We start from the raw sequence: 26222 nt of genomic DNA on the forward strand, positions 1-26222 counted from the left end.
TGGTGGTCTTTTGTCATCGGTCGACCCGTGGAAGCGTGAGATAGGAACTCTCCTTCCTTGATGTCAACTCACTATTTTGCAGCCCATATTTTACATTTCCAAGGCATAAATTACATTGCTCTATACTGTGAAATTAATTTAAAAATTCAAAATAAAGAATCTCATTATATGATATTCCCTGTTTTATCGCCCCAACGTATAAATCAGGATATTACTGTATATGTAATAAGAATCCGAATCATATACCTTACCTATTCTAATATTTTAAATTCTAAAGAAAAGATTAGTTTTAAAAGGCTTACTACAGTAGTACTCAGCAAGCTTATCTATAATCCAGAGCCGCACAGCAATTTTGAACTGTTGAATCGGGCTGCTTTGCGTGTTGTTGCAATATATTTGCGTACAGTGTTTAAACTGATTAGAATAATGCAAACTCGTCTTTAAAATATCGTTTCACCATTTTTATTTTACATTTTTTTTTTCAATTCAGATGAAAAAAAAAAAATTTTTTTTGAGATTTTGCTGTGTTTTAATGAATACGCCTTTGAAGGATATCTGCCACTTCCTGTTTTAAAGGCGAAGAAACTTTCACCTAGCTAAGACTTTTTATTTGAGAATACATTGCTCAATAATATTGATTCACATGGAAAGAAAAATCATGGTAGAAGTAATTTACATTCGAAAAATATGGCATTGTTTTGCTCCCACGATACGAAACTCGATACAGCAAGCAACAAATATAACCATAAAGCTCATTGCGTAACCAAGTGCCATCAATCCGTTTGCCTTTCCTGGTTCATGAAGCACACTGCACAATCTTTAACGGCACAAAGCAGCCACTTTAATCTGCGATTTCAAGCTCTGTGTTGTTTCCGTCCCGTTGTGTACATATCCCAATTAGCATGACAATAACGCTCCATGATCACTCAGGTTGTGCTTACCGAGCAGCCTCAGCTCGATCGATAGCTCATTAATTAAGTCACACCAATGCCACTTATCGGTGGAGATTGATTGACAAAGTACCGATTTGTTCATTAATACACTACATATCATACACTTAATCTTTGCCAATAAGCCATATTCCACGTCTAATCTGTCTGTGTTTGTATAGATGTCGCAATAGAATTGTATATTTTTATAAATGTTTCATTCAGGATAATAGTTGAACCAATTGAAGACAGATATCAAACAGATATATTTAATAAAAAAAAATAAACGCTTTTCTTATTCATTTGCAAGTGCAAAGGTTTTCAATGTCAACAATGCGATTCTTAGCAGTATTACCATGAGTTGAGATTTTTTTCTCCTTAAGTATTTAATATTTGTTTTGAGTCAAATGTCTGAACTGGGTAATAATACTTGATGTGTACAATGGACTTCATATCTGCAGATTTCAACTTGTTGCGCCAGATTGATTCATTCCGGTGAAGATTCGTTACCTGACACTTTTTTATTGCTGTTTCAAAACAAAAACATCTTACTCGCATATACATCCCTAAGAACGCAATTCACGGACTGATCATAGGTGTAGCCAAAAAGCGGGTTTATAAAGTTTAGACAAAGTTTATTATATAAAAAAAAATAAATATATATCAATTTAAGGCACTGGGCAAATAAATAATTCCGTTGCGAAAGTTAAAAACTCCGCATAGCGTTTTAATTCATGCGTTTCTCCACCTTTAGACGTGATCCTTGGCTTTCCCTATGCCACCTGGGAGTGATTGTTTGTCGAGCCAGACAGTAGTGATTGCACAGAACATCGTCGAGAAGTATGAACTACGCAACCGCGCAGAAGTCATATATGAAGATCGCTTGTCACTTCACGGTTGAGTCAGATAATGGCGGTGCAAAATACGAGCTCTCCGAAAAGCCGAGCACTGTAAACATCCGCCTAAAGAGTGTCGACACCGTAGGCAGAGTGTGCGAACGATGATTGCTTAGCAATATTTAAATAATATTCTCTGGTCCTGCTGCTGCAGCACCAGCAGCGGTTGAGGGGCTACAGATGGATGATGTTATCTCAGCAGAGTGCTCATCTTTCGTCGACCGATGGCAGCTTGTTTACAAGCATGTTATCGAGCTACTAAAAGATTGATATAATTACGTTGTTACTGCACGGGCTTATTATTTTTGTTTTCAGTTACGTAGTAAAAAGTTTAGAGGACCTTGTCACGTACCACTTTGGAATCCTAAAGAAATCTGAGATTTCTCTATAACAGTGATACATTTACTTATTTCATGTTCGTATGATATTGTGTTTATGCAAATTATTACTACTTATTATGTGTTTAACCTTGTGGTCCATCATCCTTGTGTGACGTTTTATTTCAAATATTCTGGGTACAAAACATATTATTCCAATAGAACAATTCTTCAGATGCCAGGTTTTTTGTACCTTATCGGCCGAACGAAACTTTTTTTTTTTATTTCGTAATAGATAGACTTTATCGATATATCGACCAGAACTAACCATCTATCCATTTCCCTAATCTTTTCCAGCAATACCTGGACTCACTATGCGTAACCGAAGCCGAAGACTCCAGCTACGATAGTGACTGCGATGGCGATGACCTTTCACACGAACAAGTATCGCGGACAACCAGCGACACGCTGGGCCAGGAATTCGCCGAATATGTCAGCCAGTCGGACTCCCACCCGCAGCAGTTAGACCGCTCGCCCGGTTATACGCAGCGAGTAGAATTCGCACTCAAGCTGGGTTACACAGAACGACTCGTTCAAGCCGCGCTGCAGCGGCTTGGCCCCAATCCTGCCCAGAATGAATTACTGGCGGAACTGATTAAGCTGGGCTCGCAACCCGGCACCAAGGGTTCCGGGGAGTTCAGCGCCGATGGGTGTCTTAGTGATTCGCTGATGGCCGCCTCGACAGAGTACGGAGCAACCGTTCCGATCGGAACGGGGAGCAGTTTAGGGGGGATGTTGGGCAGTGTCAGCGGTGGTAGTGCTAGTGGTATCAGTGCCAGTGAAGAATCTCTTCGTCCAATAGTGATAGATGGTAGCAATGTAGCCATGAGTCATGGCAATAAAGAAGTGTTCTCGTGCCGGGGCATCCGGTTGTGTGTAGATTGGTTCAAAAATCGGGGACACAAAGATATAACGGTATTTGTGCCTAAGTGGAGGAAGGAGAGCGCCCGTCCGGACAATCCGGTTAAGGATGGTGAAATACTGAATGAGCTCGAGAAAGAACGTATGCTGGTGTTCACTCCCTCGCGATTGGTTGGCGGCAAACGAATGGTGTGCTACGACGATAGATACATATTAAAGGTGGGTAACGATCTCGATTATAAAAACGGTTATGATTAGTCATTGCAATTTTGTTGTTGATTCGATACCATGGGATTACGTGTTTGTTTATTTACGACAAAAGCAGGAATGTGTGAATTGGAATAAAATATATCTAAATATGACATGATGAGCTATTACTTACCCCTCGAGTGGAAAGTTATGTTTTAGCTAAATATCAATGCTGATAATTTTCAAAGATAAATTATGTAGGTGTCTAAAAAAATTATAGGTACTTCAAATCGTGCAACTCAATCAAAAAATGGATGTAAAAATAGTAAGAACCTCTACATATAAACTCTATGAGAAATATTTGTTGGTTCTTTAATTTATTCTTTATTTCTCGGCTTATGTTGACTTTCAGTCATCAACTCTATAAGCAATAAATTTGGACTATGGTAGCAGAGCCAGTCGAAATGCAGTTTTGATAATATCGCTAGTAAATGAGTGTGAAATATGTTTCAAAGTTATGGAATTTGTTCTTTATTTTCTATGTAAAAAGTTAGAGAAATACTTGGATTTGAAAAAAAAATAAAATAATTAAAAATTCTTTCAGAACTCCATATTTTTTAAATAAAATTAATCAAAAATAGTTTAAAAGTTGTTCATGTTCACCCACCCATCTTCTTTTTAGCTTTTGCTTTTATTTTAAGTTTAATTTGAAAAATAAAGGACAGCATTATAATTCTGAAACTTTCATAAATGCAATGCGGAAATCGATCAAAGAGATGATGAGAAAAATCAGACCTGATTTGAAACAAAAACGCATGTGATAGGTATAGGAAGATTGATACTGCCTTCCTTCTCCTTATATTATCTTTTCAGTATTTCTTTTCGAGAATTATGTTTTTCAATCTTCTATCATAACAGTATCAAAACAAAGCATATCTTCTGACTACCAGGATATTCATCGAAGAACGGTTAATGGTCTATTTTGATTATGCTTAATTCTTCATCACTACTTTCCTGTGAAACGACAGCTTTTTGCCTTTCTCGTACAACAAAGTTGTACCGAAAGGCTATAATATTGCTTCAAAAAAGAACTTTTGATAGAAGGCCCGGAGACCCATAGTGTTATATACCGATCGACTCAGCTCGACGAACTGAGGTGATGTCTGTATGTGTGTATGTATGTATGTGTGTGTGTGTATGTGTGTATGTGTACAAATTTTGTAGACACACTTTTTGGAACTAAGCATTATCCGATTTACTCGCAACAAGTTGCATTCGACGGGGAATGCGGTCCCATTGTTTGCTATTGAAAATTGGCTCGATCGGACATTGCATTTTGGAATTATTGAAAAATCATTGTTTTTTCCCAAGGGTCCCCCCTTGGAAAAAAAATTCAAAACCGAAATTTTTTTCCGAAAATGGTGGCAATGCATTTTAACTAATGCAAAAACATGCAAAATGATCGAAAAAATGTGATCTATTCTCCTAAAGAGCTTTTTTGACCTTTCTAATGTGATTTTTTCAATATATTTTATAATGCACGAGAAAGGCATCATCACTGCTAGGTGGATTAATCTGGGTTTTTTATATAAAACTACGTCACTCCATGTATTAAAATTGTATATGATTTCCAATCAATAACACTCATGTTATTATGCTGTAATGTTTGATACTGTCTCCCTACTTTTGAACAAATATTTTCAGAATTCAAGAATTCTATTTCAAATTCAATTTTCAATACCATGGACGCAGTTGATCCTATTTGAAGGAAGCAACATGACAGTATCAGCTACCAAAACTTCCACAGCTAACCCAGCGTGAACAAACGCAGCCTCCAAATCGGCCATAGTTGGGCATTGTGATCACGTTTTCAATGGAAGCAAAGGAGGATAGAAAATGCAAAACTCTGGACAAACTAAGTTGGTGAGCATGTTCCAGTTCTTTCTCTTAGTGCTTCAAAATACTATGTTCATGAAATTTTACACTAAATACGCACAGGGCATCGTTTGCTGCGGGAGTCTCAGGTATCCGGTTCACGCTTTGGTTTGCAACGGTAGCTCTTCTCGACCTTCTACTCCCTGAGTAGTTAGTACGGATAAGGGCGTCCTTGTAAAGTTTTGCTGTATCTGTTATGAGATTTGATCGTTATTCTTAAATTTATTCTAATTTATTCAAATTATTCGTAGTACCACTTGATCACCACCCCCAGCTGGGACGCACACACACAGTAAATGAGTGTGAAATATGTTGTATCCAAAACAAACATAGTGTGTAAGGAACAGCAACATTATAAAGTGTTTGTCTTGTTCAAATGAATCAAAGTGTCATTGTATATTAAAGACTGCAGGAAAAAGAGTTCATGATTAATCTGAGGTGAGCCAGCCTAGGGCTAAAAGTCTCTCAAATAAAGAGCTATTCAAAAAACCCAGATTAATCCACCTAGCGGTGACGATGCCTTTCTCGATGCAATCGTTTGGTTTCGCCTTAGTATGATACACATCATAAATAATTTCCTACATTACGGCTCATGCAACGCTGTTAGCGAATCAACCAACCAAGCTTATATGGTGCAATACACTATTTTCTTCATAACTTTCGAACGCAATGACCGATCGTGATTATATTCAATAGTGAACAACAAGGGTTTGTCCCCCGTCGAATGCAACTTATTGCGAGAAAATCGTTTAAGAATTACAAGTGACTACATTTTGCTCAATTTGCTTGGTTAAGTGTTCAAATAGTGTATTCTCTGCATCGCGTGATAAATAAAATAGTTTGATGGACATGACATCAAAATTCTACAAAGGCGGGATCTTCTATCGCTTTTTTCAGCAATAGTAGTTGTTCAGAACTACACGTGAGAAGCAAGATCGGCGGACTGTATAACCTCAAAACGTTTTTAACGCGGAATAAAAAACACGAACGTCTGCTTTGACGAACAATCCATTTATTACTCAAACCGGATACGGAAATCACACAAAAATTCAAATTCAAAATATCCACTGAACTGAAATTGTTTGCTTCATGGGCAAAACAAAATAAATAAAATGCATTTTTACACTGGAAGAAAAATTCTCGACTTTTACTTGTAACAGGAGTAATTCTCGCTGAAACCGGGCCACTATTTGCACGAGGTTCTTAAAAATGCCTAAATTTATATTCTTTCGAAAGCTTTCGGCGAGTATATTAAGGATCCTAGATCCGAGTTAAATTCATCAGAATTATGAACCCCTAGTTAGTTATACACGAAATCATTTTTATGGACTCCTCGATTTTTGTCAATTTCTGACTCACCGAAATTGTCATAACTACAACATTTCTCAACCGATCATAGAGATCAGCATATCGTTGCAAAGAGGAAGAGTGTATCCTCAATTTTCAATATTAAAAATACAAGCAGCCATATTGAATTTGGTCGCCCTCTTGGATTTCTTTTTGAAAACCATTTTTCCGCCAAGTTTGCAACCACCGATTTTGAATATTAATACATCGATGGAAAGCTTAGCTTATATTGTGCATTCTGTCCGAAAATCTCAGGTGTATGTTTTTTCTATCAAAAGTTATGTACGATTTACCAATACAAAAATTCTTGAATTATTTAATACAATAACTTGAATACGGCTCTGTTATTTATTTATTTATCATCAGACTAAGGCCGGAGTGGCCTGTGCTGCACATAAAAGACTTCTCCATTCAGCTCGGTTCAAGGCTGTACTTCGCCAACCACGCAGTCTGCGGAGGGTCCGCAAGTCGTCCTCCACCTGATCGATCCACCTTGCCCGCTGTGCACCTCGCCTTCTTGTTCCCGTCGGATCGTTGTCGAGAACCATTTTCACCGGATTACTGTCCGACATTCTGGCTACGTGCCCGGCCCACCGCAGTCTTCCGATTTTTGCGGTGTGAACGATGGATGGTTCTCCCAACAGCTGATGCAACTCGTGGTTCATTCGCCTCCTCCACGTACCGTCCGCCATCTGCACCCCACCATAGATGGTACGCAACACTTTCCTTTCGAAAACTCCCAGTGCGCGTTGGTCCTCCACGAGCATCGTCCAGGTCTCGTGTCCGTAGAGAACTACCGGTCTTATAAGCGTTTTGTAGATAGTCAGTTTGGTACGGCGGCGAACTCTATTCGATCGGAGCGTCTTGCGGAGTCCAAAGTACGTACGATTTCCAGCCACTATGCGTCTCCGAATTTCTCTGCTGGTATCGTTATCGGCGGTCACCAGTGAGCCCAAGTACACGAATTCTTCAACCACCTCGATTTCGTCACCACCGATAGAAACTCGTGGTGGGTGGCTCACATTGACCTCTCTTGAGCCTCTTCCTATCATGTACTTCGTCTTCGACGTGTTGATGACTAGTCCAATCCGTTTAGCTTCGCTTTTCAGTCTGATGTAGGCTTCCTCCATCCTCTCAAAGTTACGTGCCATGATATCAATGTCGTCGGCGAAGCCAAATAACTGGACGGACTTCGTGAAAATCGTACCACTCGTGTCAATCCCTGCTCTTCGTATTACCCCTTCCAAAGCGATGTTGAATAGCAGACACGAAAGACCATCACCTTGCCGTAACCCTCTGCGGGTTTCGAAGGGACTCGAGAATGCCCCTGAAACTCGAACTACGCACATCACCCGATCCATCGTCGCCTTGATCAACCGTATCAGTTTATCCGGAAATCCGTTTTCGTGCATTAGCTGCCATAGCTGGTCCCGATCGATTGTATCATATGCGGCTTTGAAGTCGATAAATAGATGATGTGTGGGCACGTTGTATTCGCGGCATTTCTGCAATACCTGACGTATGGCGAACACCTGGTCTGTGGTAGAGCGTTCACCCATAAATCCCGCCTGGTACTGCCCCACGAACTCTCTTGCAATTGGTGTTAGTCGACGGCATAGAATTTGGGAGAGTACCTTGTAGGCGGCGTTCAGCAATGTGATTGCGCGGTAGTTGCTACAATCCAGCTTATCGCCCTTTTTGTAGATGGGACACACGACACCTTCCATCCACTCCTGCGGCAGAACCTCATCCTCCCAAACCTTGGTAATCACCCAGTGCAGCGCTCTAGCCAGTGCATCACCACCGTGTTTAAACAGCTCTCCTGGTAGTTGGTCAACTCCAGGGGCTTTGTTGTTTTTCAGCCGGCCGATCTCCTCCTGGATTTCCTGGAGATTCGGAGCCGGAAGTCGCATGTCCTGCGCGCGTGCTCCTAGGTTCATTACCATACCGCCACCGTTGTCTGCCATATCGCCATTCAGGTGCTCTTCGTAGTGCTGCCGCCACCTTTGGATCACCTCACGCTCGTTCGTAAGAAGGTTCCCGTTTATGTCCTTACACATATCGGGCTGTGGCACGTGGCCCTTACGTGAACGGTTCAACTTCTCATAAAACTTTCGTGCGTTATTAGCGCGGTACAGTTCCTCCGTCTCTTCACGGTCTCGATCTTCCTGCTGGCGCTTTTTCCTCCGGAAAATCGAGTTTTGTCTGTTCCGCGCCCGTTTATATCGTGCCTCGTTCGCCCTCGTGCGGTGTTGCAGCAATCTCGCCCATGCTGCATTCTTCTCCTCAACTAACTGCTCACATTCGCCGTCATACCAGTCGTTTCTTCTGATCCGGAGCCACTGTGCTTAGTGCAGCGGTTGCGGTGCTACCAATGGCGGATCGAATATCTCTCCAGCCATGTTCAAGAGATGCTGCGCCTAGCTGCTCTTCCGTTGGAAGCGCCACTTCCAGCTGCTGCGCGTAGTCTTGGGCTAGTCTACCGTCTTGTATCCGCCCAATGTTAAGCCGGCGGACGACTCCGACGCGTGTTGATCACCGTCGAGAGTTTTGAGCCCAGACATACTGCAACGAGGTAGTGGTCGGATTCAATATTCGCACTGCGGTAAGTGCGTACGTTCGTGATGTCGGAGAAGAATTTACCGTCGATTAGAACCTGGTCGATTTGGTTTTCCGTTACTTGATTAGGTGATTTCCATGTGGCCTTGTGGATATTCTTGCGGGGGAAGAAAGTGCTTCGGACTACCATTCCGCGGGAGACTGCAAAGTTTATGCATCGTTGGCCGTTGTCGTTCGATACGGTATGCAGACTATCCGGTCCGATGACCGGTCTATACATTTCCTCCCTTCCTACCTGAGCGTTCATGTCACCGATAACGATTTTGACGTCCCGCAGTGGGCATCCATCGTATGTCTGCTCCAGCTGCGCATAGAACGCTTCTTTCTCGTCGTCGGATCTCCCTTCGTGTGGGCAGTGCACGTTGATGATGCTATAGTTGAAGAAACGGCCTTTTATCCTCAGCTTGCACATCCTTGCGTTGATTGGCTGCCACCCAATCACGCGTGGGCGCATCTTTCCCAGCACTATGAAGCCGGTTCCCAGCTCGTTGGTGGTGCCACAGCTTTGGTAGAAGGTAGCCGCTCGATGCCCGCTTTTCCACACTTTCTGTCCTGTCCAGCAGATTTCCTGCAGCGCTACGACATCGAAGTAGCGGGGATGTAATTCATCGTAGATTATCCTGTCGCAACCTGCGAAGCCAAGCGACTTGCAGTTCCATGTTCCAAGCTTCCAATCGTAATCCTTTATTCGTCGCCTAGGTCGTTGCCGATTGTATCGAGTCGTATTATCTTCTATGTTGATCGTAATGATTGTTTTTAAAGGCGGCTTATTGGGCCTGCGCAAACCTCCTGTCTCGTCGGAGGGCCGTCGTGTCAGGGCTGTTTAGCGTCCCACCTAACACCAGGACTTGGGCTCTGTTATGCTCAAAACTTTTGAGCCCTTCAAATAAAATACTGTTATTGATATGCTTTTGATTTTTGAAACATATTTGGCTTAGAATAGTGTATGAAATCAAGGAACTGACGTCGTATTACCATATTAACCATAAAAATAATGTTCGTTGGTCAGATGGCCCTTCAAAAAATAATTTGGGAAACCATACATAACTTTTGATAGAAAAAACATACACCTGAGATTTTCGGATAGAATGCACAAAATAAGCTAAGCTTTCCATCGATGTATTAATATTCAAAATCGGTTGTTGCGAACTTGACGGAAAAATGGTTTTCAAAAAGAAATCCAAGATGGCGGCCAAATTCAATATGGCTGCTTGTATTTTTATTATTGAAAATTGAGGATACACTCTTCCTCTTTCCAACGATATGCTGATCTCTATGATCGGTTGAGAAATGTTGAAGTTATGACAGTTTTGGTGAGTCAAGAATTGACAAAAATCGAGGAGTCCAAAAAATAATTTCGTGTATAACTAACGAGGGGTTCATAATTCTGATGAATTTAACTCGGATCCTTAATATTGTCGCCGAAAGCTTTCGAAAGAATGTAAATTTAGGCATTTTTAAGAACCTCGTGCAAATAGTGGCCCGGTTTCAGCGAGAATTACTCACAGTAGTATTTATCTGTACAACTCATGTTGAAAAATCATCTTGTTGCAACTAGTTGCACAAACTACACTCCAAATGATCTAAACGTTGTGCACACATAACTGCAAATGCTCCAGAAAATACAGGTGAAACTTACGTGTCCGTTAAATTCTATCTAAAACTCAGGTAGAACTTACCTACGAATCAATCTACTGTGGAAACAACGTGCAGATTTCTTTGGGTGTACTATTGCAGGTGACTTTTTGAATCAAATTTTTTATCGTATAACTTTTATATACCATTGTCCACTGATAATAATAAAATCAGCTTTCAGTCACATGGTTACCGCTTCTGCTTCATACGCAAGGAGTCGTGAGTTCAATCCCTGGCCCGTTCCCCTCTCCTACTTTTGTATCTTTTCCTAAAATTTTAATGTTCTAGCAATTGCTAAAACTGGAAATAGAGTTTTATGCCGTCCCCATTTTCTATTCTAAATTAACTATTCTAGCATTCTGTTAGGATTAAAAATGGACGGTAAGAGCTCGTTTCTGCTTCCAATAGTAATACAAAATCAATGCTGTCCTATATCACATCTGGAATGGAAAGCAAATCTGGAAATCCAATTGTGTACAGATGCATAAGGTTAACACTAGAAACAATGCTGAAACATAGCAAAAAAAGTACATACACTGGACCAATTATTCGTCCTTCGTCGTTGATTATCAATTGAAGGAGCGATTGCTTCATCAGTTTTGGAACCACATTGGATTGGATTTGGAATGCAACAGCTTAATTGACAGTCAATCAAGTAATTGCATGGAAGGAAAAGATAGGAAACGGACCTCCACGGAAAAGATCTTGAAGCGAGAAGTTTATGGGCATGTTTTAGAGAAAATAATTGATTCATGGAAACAAGATTTCTCGCTTAACTTTTCAAAAGGACCTAAGTAACATTTTTTTCATGAATTAATTTGAGTACTGCAATCAAAAGCCTTCATGATATTCTGTTGATTGCGCTATTCAAATTAATTCATGAAAAAAATGTTACTTAGGTCCTTTTGAAAAGTTATGCGAGATTTCATTTATAGAACACCCCTATTTCAGTCATTCCCATTCCCGCTACGTTCATGTTTATTCAAATAACCATATTTTGTATGAACATAAGCGTAATATATTCATTTGAATTCATGAATTTGACATACAAGCCTATATGGTCAAATTTAAATAAACAAAACAACCCCTTTTTCAACCCCCACCCACAACCTACATACGTCCTATATGTATTGTTCAAATAATCATATTGTACATTATATTATTGAAATTTAAAAAAATTCGAAGAAAAAAAAATACTCCGGATAATCGAGTATAAAATTCCGGATAATCGAACCCCGGATAATCGAGTCTGACCTGTATTATTAAAAGACTTTTATGCTTAAATTCTTGATTTCTTTATAGGTTCTTAGCAAATGTTCAGAAAAGAAGCGTCGATGGGCGTGTGGTCTACATACCGGCCTCCCGACCCCGACGTCCATGGTTCGAACCCAGTCTGTCGCACTTCACTTTTACAATCTCAATAGAAGCGGGCTTGGTAGTCATATGGCTACTGCTTCTGCCTCATACGCAGGAGGTCGTGGGTTCAATCCCAGGTCCGTTCCATTCTACTACTTTGTATCTTTCTCTATATTTCTCATGTTCTAGCAATCGCTAGAACTGGAAATGGACTTCCATACCGTTTCCATCTCAATTCCTATACCTTCAACTTGAATATTCTAACAGTAATCTGCTAGAATTGGAAATGAACTATAAAGCGCGTTTCCAAACATCCAATTAGAAATTCCATCAGTTGCTTTCTCCTATCTATCACATTGGCAGCTCGTTAACCAAGACGGACCTCTGCCTCTCGAACCTAACCCAAAAATTCCAACAAATTCCGCATGAACTCGTGGCAAGTGCAGAGGTATATTCGGCTTGCAGTGGGCGAGTGATTGCATCATCATTTCCTCCCCCTTCCTTACATTGACTTGCATTCTGACGTGGCAGGCGCCAGTATGACCTAACAAATGAGATCACCAGTACTTGTACATTGAAGATGTGTGCTAGTCCCAAGCAAACATCTGTTGGTTCCCTGTGCAAGAACAGCTGATCTGGTCATAATAGAGAAGCAACTACGAGCAGTCAATCAAGCTCAAGCTCAAGCTCTTAGCAAATGTTCAGAAAAGACGTTTTAGAATTTTGGCCCAAAAAAATAAACTTCTATATTATTGTGATTATTTCGAATTTTACCGATCTTTGTGCATGTGTGCAAATGGATTAGTTTTGTGTGTTTCAACAAGAAAAAAAATCATTCATGTGAATCGTCAAGCTTTGAAATACGCATAACTTTTGATGTATAGTGAATTTCGACTTGAGTTTTTGTCAGGCGAAACTTTATACCATTTCCTGTGCTTTGCCATCAAAATATCAAAAACGAAAATGTTTGAGGTGTGCCAGTATTGCACGAAACCATCGATATATTTAAATTTCTACAACTAGACCATCTTTATACAACAACAAACACATCAATTATTTATTGCCCTAGCCAAAGTCACGGGGGTTGACGGTACTGAAGATAATATTCATCTGTGTAGGGTATGATGGGGCAAGATGGGTCGCCTAAGGCGAACCCTGAATATCTCAAAACAGAAACATTTTAATTCAACTTTTCAACATGGATCTATAAAAATAGCTCATAATCTGTAAGCCTGGGGTATGAAATAACAAAAAGTCCACTTATTATTCCACTTCGAGTCATTGAAGTAGAAGTCTATTTTTCTGTCAATCAAAAAATGGCGGGGTAAGATGGGTCAAACAGCGGGGCAGGATGGGTCACCTTTAAATACTGCAATTAATATTGTTTTTATTCCCAATATTGATTTACACACAGATAAAAAGCTTTATTGTCAATGATTATATTGAATAAAAAATAATGTTTAAGCCTTGGATGAAGAAATGGCGCTACATTTAAAAATGTCTGAAAATTCTTATGAAAACAAGCCGTCTAAGTATAGCTTTCTTAAAAACAAAAAATAGACATTTTTAATAAACAAATTAACATCATTATGTCAAAAGTAACCTTAAAATGATTAAACCAGCAATGGAAAATATGTTTTGAATACGAACTATGCACTTCAGTATGTGCTGACCCATCTTGCCCCATTTGTAAGTTCATGTTAGAATGTCTAATTTTCGATCAAATTTATTTATTTCAACGCAGTTAGTATAACATCACCTACATTACTTATAATACGTTCACTATGTTACTAAAAATGTTTAAATTTCACATTGCTCGACGAGATTACACGTTTTATAGAAAGTGTGTTTTGCATAAGAAACAATGCTGAAAAATATTTTTTGCAATTCCTGATCATAATACCTGTTTTACAGTTGACATTTGAGTGATGAAACGGCCTACTTTTCCATACCAATGAAATCGGTGCTTTAAAGAACATTATGCAGCTCAAATGGGTTGCATAAAATACATTATAGCACTCATTTGGGTGCTATAATGGAAAACCAGCATTAGACTAGTAGTTACATGACCACATTTAGCTCATTTAGCTTGGGTGAGTGTTTAAATAGTTTATTCTCCATGTCACATAATAAATGAAATAATTTAATGGGCATAACATCAAAATCTCCAAAGGAAGGTTTGTCTATCGCTTTATGGTCTGTCGAGCATACAATGTGGCACGATAACATGGAATATGTTTGTTTCCAGTAGCAGCATGATATTTTGGATCATGTGAAGTAAATAAAATTGTACCATTTTGGTACAGATTTATCATATTAAAGCTCATTTTCGTCATTGCAAAATGGCGTGTGCAACTCGTTGCAAAACTCAATTTTTCAGCACTCAGTATTTATCCAACTCGGCAAGCCTCGTTGGATAAACGTACAACTCGTGCTGAAAAAATCATCTTTTTGCAACTAGTTGCACAAACTACTATTACCTTGCCATATTCGACCAAAATAAAATTTTATCATCAAATGGAGTGACAATAAATTAGAACCAAATTATTCCTCCTACAAAGTCATAATCTCCACATTAAAATGTACACGATGCTAAAAAACGGCCCTGACCCATCTTACCCCGTGACCCATCTTGCCCCGCCTAACCCTATCATATCACATTTGGAGCACTTCAGTGTTTCTATGTTCAGTGTATTTTAGAGACATTCAATTTTCAGAATGTTTTCAATTGGGAGTGGAGAACTATTTAGACTTATCAGGATTTACATCAGGTTGGAAAATTCAAAATAGTAATGTCGATGCATTATGCAATTAAATGAATAGAAAATAGCTCAATGATAGGAATCTGAATTTATGGTTCTCCATAACAATGAATATTTCTTGCATACACTTTGTATTGGTTCTGATGATAAATCTTAACATCATACTTGCTTATACTTACTTACATACTTACTCTTAAACATCATAGCAAACCAGAAATCAGCCAAGAAAAAACGTAGGATTAAAAAAAAAATGATCATAAAATGAAATAATAATATTGAACATTTTGGATTCAGTTATTAAACAGATTGTTTTTGAAATTTTTGTTTGAGAAGTTGTTTATACCTGGGAGGGAGAAATAGATTCGAAAAATGTGTGTGTCAAGCCAAGCCGAAATCAAGCTGTCAGTGTGAGCCGAAAACGAAACTCTCAGCAAGAAAATTTTTGCAGGCAATATAACAACAATAACATACAAAACAAAATTGATTCTTTTCAGGTGGCTCCTACGTTGATGTTTTTTTTTGTTAAAAATTTACTTGCCGCATGACAACAGTATATATTAAATTTGATGTGTAGTATCGAGAGCTCCCTCCCAGGTGTAGACTAGCCAAGGTAGAAGTTTACTGTACTATTGGATAGAAAAATATTAAATTGAAAATCTGAGATAGAAGAGAGACAGAAGAAAAAAGTAGAGATTGAGATATAAAAGAGAAAAAGAGATTGATAAAAGGAGAAAGCAGATATTGATAGATAGAGGAAGGACATAGGATTTGTAATGCAATACTCAACAATTCTTTTGTAGTTTTATACATACTGTATCTAACAATGACTAAAACACCAATAAGACAAAGTTATATAAGACCTTTATGTTGAAACATAACAGACAGACAACCGACAACAACACAATGACAATAACAGATTTAAAATATAGAAGACAAGTAGTGTTTTACATTATTTATACATTTCACAATAATAGAAATGACTCAATAAACAATCAACGCCTAACGGACATACAACCAATACTGACATATTCAAATTTACATTTTGACTAGACTTTGTCCTATGTGACTGACTTGACTGAGAAAACCACATTCCTGAAAGTTTTCAAGAGGATTATGTTAGCTGATTCCCACAGTCCGGTGTTCATTTGGTCAAAGTAGACTAGTTCTTCCGGCATAATCACTTGTCAATTTTCACAAACCCACCCCGATCATAGCAATCCAAAGGGGCAAAAAAAAACTAGACCATAAATAACAATAACAAACACATCAATTATTTATTTTCTCAGACTAAGGCCGGAGTGGCCTGTGCAGTACATAAGAGCCTTCTCCATTCAGCTCCGTCCATGGCTGCACTAGAGTGATTCAAATTTTGACTTTTTTGTTCCCCGATGCTTAAACGATTTCATTTTAATAATCCTCCTAAATCTTTAGCTAATTTGAAAGTAAGTTTAATGAGCACGCTCAGTTTGAAGTTTGTATGAAAATTACTATAAAAACAGTAACTTTTTTGAAAACCGTCCCCCAACGCGTCCCATTAAGCTATAAAAAATATTTGAGTACATTGGCGATATAGGAAATTTAACAAGGAAACAATTCGTCGTTGTTGTAAAATGATTTAATGCTTGCAACAAAAGTTATGAGGGAAATTCTCAATCGTTTAAATATCGGGAAGCTAAAAATTCAAAATTTGAATCACTCTACTGTACGTCGCAAACCATGCAGTCTACGAATGGTCCGTAAATCGTCATCCACCTGATCGATCCACCTTGCTCGCTGTGCACCTCGCCTTCTTTTGCCCGTCGGATCGTTGTCGAGAACCATTTTCACCGGATTACTATCCGACATTCTGGCTACGGCCTACGGCCTATCGTAGACGTCCGATTTTCGCGGTATGAACGATGGATGGGTCTCCCTACACCTGATGCAACTCGTAATTCAGTCGCCTCCTCAACGTACCGTCTGCCATCTGTACCCCACCATAGATGGTACGCAGCACTTTCCTTTCGAAAACTCCAGGTGCGCGGTGGTCCTCCACGAGTATCGTCCAGGTCTCGTGTCCGTAAAGGACACTACCGATTTAATGATCGTTTTGTAGATAGTCAGTTTGGTACGGCGGCGAACTCTGTTCGAACGGAGCGTCCAAAGTATGTACGGTTTCCAGCCACGATGCGTCTCCGAATTTCTCTGCTGGTATCATTTTCGGCAGTCATCAGTGAGCCTAAGTACATGAATTCTTCGACCACCTCGATTTCGTCACCACCAATACAAACTCGTGGTGGGTGGCTTACGTTGTCCTGTCTTGAGCCCCTTTCTATTATTTACTTCGTCTTCGGCACATAAACGAAGCAAGGGTCGACCAGGAGAAAGTTAGCATAGATTTTTCTCAGAGTGTATGGGAGGTCTTAGAGTTCTCTGCATCTTTCTTAAGTAGGTGTCCAACTAACCATCCTTCCCCTTCCTCAGCATTCGCAACGACGTGGTCAGGACAGATTTCGACTATTGGAGAGTACATTACTTCCATCTAAGAGATAATCCGAAATTTCATGTTTCATGTTACAGAAACGACGACTTTCCAATGCTTTTCAAATGATATCAACTCGGGCAGTGTCCTGTTATTAGGTCAGTAATGGTACAAAGAGCTTTCTGATTGAGCTTCAACAGCTTTTTGGTAATTCAGGCATTGGTATTTAATAATCATACTTTACAAGAAAGGAAAACCGATTATTAATTTTATTGTATCAATTTCTCCATATTTCTTTCAGCTTGCTGCCGAAAACGACGGTATCGTGGTGTCAAACGATAACTACCGTGATCTTGTGCAGGAGAGTTCCGAATTCAAAAAAGTGGTCGAAGAACGAGTGTTGATGTACTCGTTTGTCAACGATCGCTTCATGCCACCTGACGATCCACTCGGCCGGTCCGGACCCACGTTAGACAACTTCCTGCGAGTGCAGCCTCGCAAGGGAGATCCTCCTCCGCCGTGTCCATATGGAAAGAAATGCACCTATGGGAACAAATGCAAATTCTATCACCCGGAGCGGGGCAGTATGCCACATAAATCCGTAACAGAACGCTTGTCGGAGTACGCGGCTCGCCATCTGCAGGCTCGAAGTAGCGGCACGGGTTGTGACGGGGCAGCAACTGGGAGCGCTCGTACGGTGGTGCAGGGGAAATCGCTTAGTGTTCCCTTGTCGAATAGTAGCAATGAAACTAGTCCAATCAATGATAAACGGAAAGCTTTGTGTATGTTCTTGAATAATAATGGTTGAAAATTGAAAAGTAAAATTTATTCTTGTACTATTTTTGCAGGTCGCACAAGATCTAACGTTCCACCAGAAACCGGTAGCTCCAGCTCGAGTTCCAGCATATATGGTGTAAACCCAGGGGATCAACTACAACAACAACAGTTACATCTCCAGCAACATCCCTTCATGCCAACACCCAATCGATCGAACTGGGACCTTTCGCCTCTCTCGCTGCCTCCGCACAACTTAGTCGATTCACAAATCTTCCCTAAATCTCATAGCATAGAAAATATCTCCAAGGAGGCATACAATCAGCTCCACCATTCGAATAGTTACAGTGCATCACTGTGGAATCGACAGCAACAACAGCAGCAACAGCAACAGCAGCAAGCACAACAATCCCAGTCGCAGCAGCAACAACAAACACAACCAGTAGATCCATGTGATCGTAATGTAGTAGATTCTAGTGTAAATCTACATCGTAAACTGCAGCGTCAGTTAACGCTGAACCCAGCCGGGTGTGACCCTCGAATATATCAGATGCAGCGAAACGCGGGTGCCATTGGTCAACAGCAGCAACAGCAAGGACCTACCACGCTGCAGTTATCTCCCCATCGACCGTTGGCCCCTTCGTTAAGTGGGGGAGCTCGTGCCAACCCGGGCGCTCAGTGGGATCTGCATCAGGTGAGAGACCTTAAATACAACGACGTGTAAAATTGCAGGCTAGTCCCATCAATGAATAACATTCGACATTCAATTAAATTTGACTGCATTTTACAAGCAGGCACAGAGATCGATTGAATGTTACGTTTATTTGCATGCTCCAAATATGTGCTTCTTTTGTTCAGTGGTTTAGTCAACAAAAATCTCCACGTATCATTTCGGTTAAAATTTTCATGCACTTTGTTTAATTACATACACATAACTTGTATTTATGTGTTGCTTACATGCTTCCTATTCTATCCTTTCCAGAACGTAACCCGTATTGCCTCAGCGCCGGATCCATCCCGACCGTGGCACACGGGACCCCCGCCGGCATCGTCCTCCGAACCACACATAAATCTGTGGCCACCGCCTGCACAGCAACAGGTTCCAGGGAATGTCGGTACGGGCGTTATTGGGCCACCACAGGCGCCTTCACCATCGCAAGCTGCCGCCCATCAGCAGCTGCAACAAGACCAGAGGCGTCGGCTGCACTACCATCTAGCCAGTATCTTCCCGGAAGAACAGGTTCAAACGGTGCTGCAGATGTACCCGGATGAAACCAATCCGCAGAAGATCTGCGCCGCCATTCTGGCCATGTTCCCGAAGATGTAAAATGCGACCAGTAAGTCCACCACCATTCTACCTGTGTATGTGTAGGTGTAAATATTGTTACCTCGTTCGATATTGCGGATCCTGGTTTTTCTTAGGCGTTACTTATAGAAATCGTTATCAGCTCCGTTGATGTTTCTTAAGGTGAGAGGGAGAGAGTAATCTATTTGACACAAAGAATGTTTGGGATATGTTCTTTTTATGATTGTCCGATATTATATTTGTTTGGGACTGTACACAATCGGAGTAGTTTGGTGCTATAATCTTATTTTCGTAATATGAAACATGCCTTAATCATTGTTTTTATGGCATTTTATAATTTCCTATGTCTTCCGTGAAATACACTGTCGTGAATCGCATACCTGTCCCATCTTTGCTGGGTTTCCTAATATGCGATTCACGACAGTACATATGTATTTCACTCTCATCGAGTGTTTTGCACTTGAAATATAAAGTCGTTTTGATAAATCATAGTAATGTTGGAAACCGAGGATGTAAATGTTATACAATAGCATTTCGAGCAGTGTACACTTTGTTGTAATTAGTTTTATCAAGCTTCTTTGTGTCATCTGGATTACCTGATCATTATTTCCTTTGAACCTCCCTTCCCTATTATATGTGCTTTGTTCATAAGAGCACATGCAATATCTGTTTTTAATGTTTAACTTAAGATGGAATACTCAGCCAGTGTTATATAGAAACAAAACTTTCTGATTATTAGGTGCCAAAAGTCATTTCTTCCCTAAACACCTACACACTTTTGCGGAACCGAATTACAGATGTGCAGCATTATTCAATTGTCGCTTCCAATCTATGACATAATTCCAATTTTATAGAGAATAATGCAAGCTTAGTACTAACCACTCATGAAAACTGAAATTCTATTCAAACGTCTGCAAAAAATCTAATCTCAAGTCTCTAGCACAATTTTTCTCTAAATACAGATAGCATTTTCTTTTTACAAACTTTTTACCATTAATCTAGTTATATATTCCTAACCCCCTTTTATAAACAAGATGCACATACTATTATGGACTATTTAATCGTTAAATGTTAATTATGTTTTTATTTCATCCTCGTTGACATTTATTAGTAAATCAAGCACAGCTGAGAAATCTTTCTCTCATTTCAATCTACGACGCTTGTTACAGACCTATCATATCCTACAATATTATAGTATTGGTAATCAATACACGATTTCTGTTTAGTGGTTTCTATCTTTCTTCATAACTAAACAAGACAGTCTACACTAACAACGTTCAAACAAAACCACATAATTAGTATTCCAAAAATTCTAAATGCATCTGCCAGTAGATGGAGACGGTTACAGACCAATGAACGATGACACCAGATATAGGAGAAATGGTGACGTCATTGATCAAAAAAATGTTTTCCTCACCTCACGGTATAGACTTTATTGGCTAAAGACCCCAACCAACTCCGGAAACAATTCCGTGTAACTTCATATTGAAGCACTTTTGTTGCGTGCAGACTCGTGATAACCATACTTACTACTTACAAATGTACTGTACCAACATACATTATACTAGTACTACTAAAAGTAACGATATATGGCCGTCTTCTTCCAATACTTCGTTCGATGGTTCGGTATTAGTGTATCACGTGTATGTGCAACAACACTATCGTTATGCTCCTGATCAACATCATCAGTATTGTTCTCGTTGTTCTAAAATGACTAGCGGGTTTTATGTGACTCGAAATGCGAGTGTGCGATTTTTAAACATTTCCATGGAAGCTCGCTCATACCAGCTTCTTGGAGATCGCTGTAGATCTATTGATAGATAGTAGAGAAAGAGGCATTTTAAAACGAAACGAACTAAATTTACAAAGCAACTCGAACAACTGTTTCTTCCTTTCTTCCTGAAACGATCGTTAACAGCCAAGAGTTTTACAAAAACAAAATAGAATGTGGGTAATTCCCGCATTCAACGCTACCTGTGTATATTGAAGAAGAAAGCTGACAGTACTACAATTACCATAACTTGTTACTATTACCTTACTTAACACCGTTTCAACCTGGACAGTTTGGATCTTTTTAATGTTAGGTAACATAAATACATATACCCTTACCACGCACACAACAGAGTACCATTTGCAGAAATCATGGATAAGCGTAGTGATGAAGAAAGGGCTTAGTGAAAACAAATAGATAACGTTTTAAAAACAACTAGTAAAACAAACTCAACATCAACATAAAAAGAGAAAACCGAAAACTATCATCACATTGCGAGAAAATGAAGTAAAAAAAGAAATCATATAGAGATATATCCTCTGTTACAGCAAGTTAAAACGTAAATTATGCGATATTATGAAAACATTACTTACATAGAAAAAAACAGCAACAACAGATAATGTGAGAAAGAAGGAAAGATGAGTTTGAAAAATATACAAGGTACATATTTGAATTTAAATTAAGGCATGCTGGAATTGGTGTACTGTATAGAACAGAAAAGAAAAGTCCAAAAACAGTCAAAACCTGAAAAGGAAACAATGACCCGTAACTTAAGGCTAACAGATGCACTATAAATATTATAGACATACTTATCATTTTTTTTACGTTTTTTCTTGATGGGCAGGTTATTCTTGAGATCTTTTCTAGCCGCACAGGCCAAACACTGTTGAACTGGGGCATGATGGGGTATCCCGGTTTTTACCCCCGGCGCTCCGCATGACACCATCTAGCACAATATTTAACAACAGGCACAAAAGTCCGTTAAATTACCTTGTCGTAATCCCCGTCGGGATTCGATCGAACTGGAGTATTTGCCCGGAATCTTCACACAATTTGGAACATTACCCAACATTGCTTTTATCAGTCCCATCTTGCGATCATAGGCAGTATACTATGGGGCAGTGCGCCGAATGACTCCGGCCTTAGCTTGAGCAAATAAATAAGGTCTTTCTGGAGCACTCCATAATGATTAGAAAGTGGCCAGTAAGGTCAATTGTCCTCTATACAACCACCAGAGAATTATTCGTGAGAAGCCATGAGGGTATCGCTGTCGGAATTGTCAATACCTATAGGTTACGCCACGGCACTCTGTGAGGTTCCGGAAGTGACCAATGAATTCTTCCGCACTTTATAGACTTACCAGTAAATCATTTGTGTATAAAATTAATAACGAGCTGTCCCAGGCCACGTTTTGCTCAAAATATGGGAATATCCGCATCTACCCGGGGTACTAAGAGATATTCCGACAGTGGCCAATGAGGTCAATTGTCACTTATAAGATCATAAAATGATAATTCGTAAGTAACCTTAAAGATAGAGCAGTCACATGACATGTTTTACTGCAAAAATGAAAATGGGGCACTCTGTGATGTTCCGGAAGTGGTGAATGATGTCTCTTTCTTACCAGACTTACCAGACGCATTAAAAAAAACATGGAGAATGAGTTGTTGCATGACACATTTTGCTCTTAAATCGGAAATGTCCCCTTATACAGGTCCGCTCGGGTACTCCGTGATATTCCGGAAATGGGAGTTGAGGTCAATTGTCCTTTATAAGATCTTCAGATAATTATTCGTGAGAAACCATGAAGATAGAGCTATCGCATGACATGTTTTAGTGCAAAAATGAAAATATCCATATCTACAGGTTCCAACGGGGCACTCCGTGGTGTTCCGGGAGTTCACAATGGATTGTTTTACACTTTACAGCCTTACCAGAACTTTATTTGAGAATATTCATGAAGATAGAGCTGTCGCACGATACGTTTGGTAGTAGGAAATGTCCTCTTCTACAGGTTCTCCCGGGCATCATGTAATATTCTGGAAGTGGCCAGTGAGGTCAATCGCCCTTTATGGAATCACCAGAAGATTATTCATGAGAAATCATGAAGAGTGAGCAGTCGCATGACATGTTTGGGTCAACAAATAAAAATGTCCATTCCTGCAGGCTCCCCAGGGGCGCTCCATAAGGGTCTGGAAGTGTCCAATGAGGTCTTACAGACTTTTCACACGTACCAGAAGATTATTTGTGAGAAATCATGAAGAAAGAGCTGTCACATGACATATTTTCAACTAAAAACTAAAATGTCCTCTTCTGCGGCTTCCCCGGGGACACTTGGGGACATCTTGGAGATGCTTATAAGCACTTCAAAAAATCGAAAAACCCCCTCATAGAACCGTATTTAGTATAGCTTTCTTTTTGGTAAAAGTTTGGGAAGAGTTCCATATAAAAAATAAGTTTTCATCGAAATGCCCCAAATGCCATATTGGGGGTGCCCCAACGGAATCTGGAATAATTCCGGAACCATACGGAATCTGGACACCGCTCTGAATTTCACATTGATCGGTTGAAAGCGAACAGCATTTGCCTTCTGGAAGAGCTTGGCTTTTTGGGTGTTAATATTCCAAATCAGAATTCTTTTTTTTTTTATTCGTATATTTTTATTTGGTAGGCACTCTGGTGAGTGCGAAAGTTTTTCTGCAACTCTGCCTAATGGTTCATTGTTTGAATTCCACTAATAACGGAGTTATAGCGCTAGATGCGGTAACCTAAACTAAATGATTGAAATTTTGTTATCATTTAGTTTAAGTAACTGCAACTAGCGCTTTACCTCCGTTATTAGAGGAAATCAAACAACGAACCATTAGGCAGAGTTGTAGAAAAACCTTCGCACTCGAAGTCCACCATACAACACATTTTAAAATTCAGCTTCTGGGATGAGTTATTGATAAACTACTAAATGATCGAACCCAGATTACTAAATGATCGGTAACATCCTTGGTCATCAGGCAGCCGCACAGTGGGACCAATCCCAAAAAAGACGGTCAAAAATGTTAGAAGTGAATAAAATGGTCTAGCAGGCCACATATTATGATATTTCATTGAATGGATGGTTCATCTTCTCGGCATCACCGACCCGTAAGCTAGAGATCCACTACCGGAACGAGAGGTGGGGCACCAGTCGTCGCAAGCACGCTAACGTTCTCAAAGACAACGTGCTTGCACCAAGTGGTGCCTCATCAAATATCAATGGCTGGCGCCGCCAGTGTAGAGTTCTATTTGTATGAGCACTTTCACAAGTATTAACTGCTACCTTTAATTACCAATTTCTGCCGCCTCACTGCAGTGCTAACGGAAAAATGTATTCCATTATTAGAAATTGTAAACTTATAGAATGGATCGTCCATACACAAACTAAAGCTGTAGAGACGCAAATCGTTTCTTGATATTACGGTTCATGTGAAAAACTCATGATCTTTGACAGAGCAAGTATGGGAAATTAGACGTAGGGGTCAAATGAAATACTCTCCCTGCATTGCGACTAAACATGACATGACTTGATAGTTTGTCCTACTTCCTTTAACAATATTTTCAAAATCTCAGTGCGCAAGTGCCAGTAAAAACTCATGATCACGTGGAATTTCCCTAATTAAAGTATGCGTAAGACGAGAATCAATTGTACTAGGGGGCCGTACACCTATTACGTATGCCCTTATGGGGGAGGGGATCTGTCGTTTTACCTATAAATAAAAAATCATTTGTATGTAAGAAATCTTACATGAAGTGAGGGATGTTGAAAAAACCAGAAATAACGCTTACGTAATAAGTGTACGACCCCTAGACAATTTTCAGCTGATGTCGCACCATTGTATTGGGGCAAATGAGAAGTAGAAGGAGAAAAGAAAACATATTGTGCGTTGCTTTTTATCAAAATTGATTGGCAAGACCGAAACGACCACTGTCAGTAAAACCGAAATAACTGAGCGGGCGGAGGGTGGCGGGACCTAATTTCTACAGGATTGGATTCCTGACATACAAATGAAACAACAATGTGAATTTCATTGATGGGTACTGATGGGTACCTTTTTGAATTTCACAATGAATACAGCAAGAAGATAATACAATAATAATTTTAAACATAATAAAGACCGAGTACTTTCTGCGCGATCAAAAATAATTTACGAACGTATATGCGTGGCTTTATTAGTTTTTGGACTACACTTTGTGATGGTGCCAAATATAATAGGTTTGGGTGATGTATACGTTGTGGCCAACATAATGAAGCAGTAAGATAAATGTTAGAAGATTTAACAGAATAAAAAATCTAAAACATGCTCAACTTGTATTGACTGTAAAGGTAAGATCCACCCAAATAAAACGACTCAAAACTATGTTAACATCATCGTCAAGTATTCTACTAACAACCCATGACTCAAGTTATCAATTTGGATCATTTTGAAAAAATGGTTTTTGACCGTCTTTTTGAAGATTGGTCCTTCTGTGAGCCGTGACGATAAGGCGCGTTCCCCAATACGCTACCGCATGGGCTGCGCATCCGGCGACTGACGAGGGTTTGGTGGAGGGGCTGGGAATCGAACCCATGACCATTCGCTTATAAGGCGAACGTGTAGCCAACTACGCTACGGGACCCCCCGAATAAGAATTCTTGGCGCCGATGAAATCAATTAATCGTAGGCCATTTTCGTTCGTTAGCCAGTGGGCGCTGAACTTTCCAATATGTAGTCGGTGATGGGTTCGGAATAATGGATCACACGCGTTAGTATATTCGATACAAATCTTTATTCTCCACCGCTCAAAGTCTACGCACTTCTCTGTCGCACTGCTCAATATTAACTCCTTACCGGAACTACTCTCTTTACCATCTACCCACGGTATACAGAAAACAAGGTAGGCTCGTTAGAAAAATGACACTTCGAATGTGACGCATATTTTATCGCCACATGTTGGAGTACAAAAGTAAGCATGCTGCGACCGTAGAGCATC

General features: G+C 39.8%; 1 protein-coding gene across 2 annotated transcripts in view; it reads left to right on the forward strand.

Annotated features, from left to right (window-relative positions):
• The window catches only part of LOC134225048 (probable ribonuclease ZC3H12B), a 101548-nt gene extending 79647 nt beyond the window's left edge, over nucleotides 1–21901 (forward strand). For both annotated transcript variants that reach the window (XM_062704807.1, XM_062704808.1), the window contains exons 2-5: nucleotides 2500–3282; nucleotides 17669–18149; nucleotides 18216–18835; nucleotides 19124–21901. In XM_062704807.1, the coding sequence (XP_062560791.1) occupies nucleotides 2500–3282; nucleotides 17669–18149; nucleotides 18216–18835; nucleotides 19124–19468 (2229 nt within the window). In that variant the 3' untranslated portion in view covers nucleotides 19469–21901. The remainder of the gene's footprint in view (nucleotides 1–2499; nucleotides 3283–17668; nucleotides 18150–18215; nucleotides 18836–19123) is intronic.
• Nucleotides 21902–26222: the final 4321 nt, after the last annotated feature.

Source organism: Armigeres subalbatus, chromosome 3 (assembly GCF_024139115.2).
Source record: "Armigeres subalbatus isolate Guangzhou_Male chromosome 3, GZ_Asu_2, whole genome shotgun sequence".
Taxonomy (NCBI): domain Eukaryota; kingdom Metazoa; phylum Arthropoda; class Insecta; order Diptera; family Culicidae; genus Armigeres; species Armigeres subalbatus.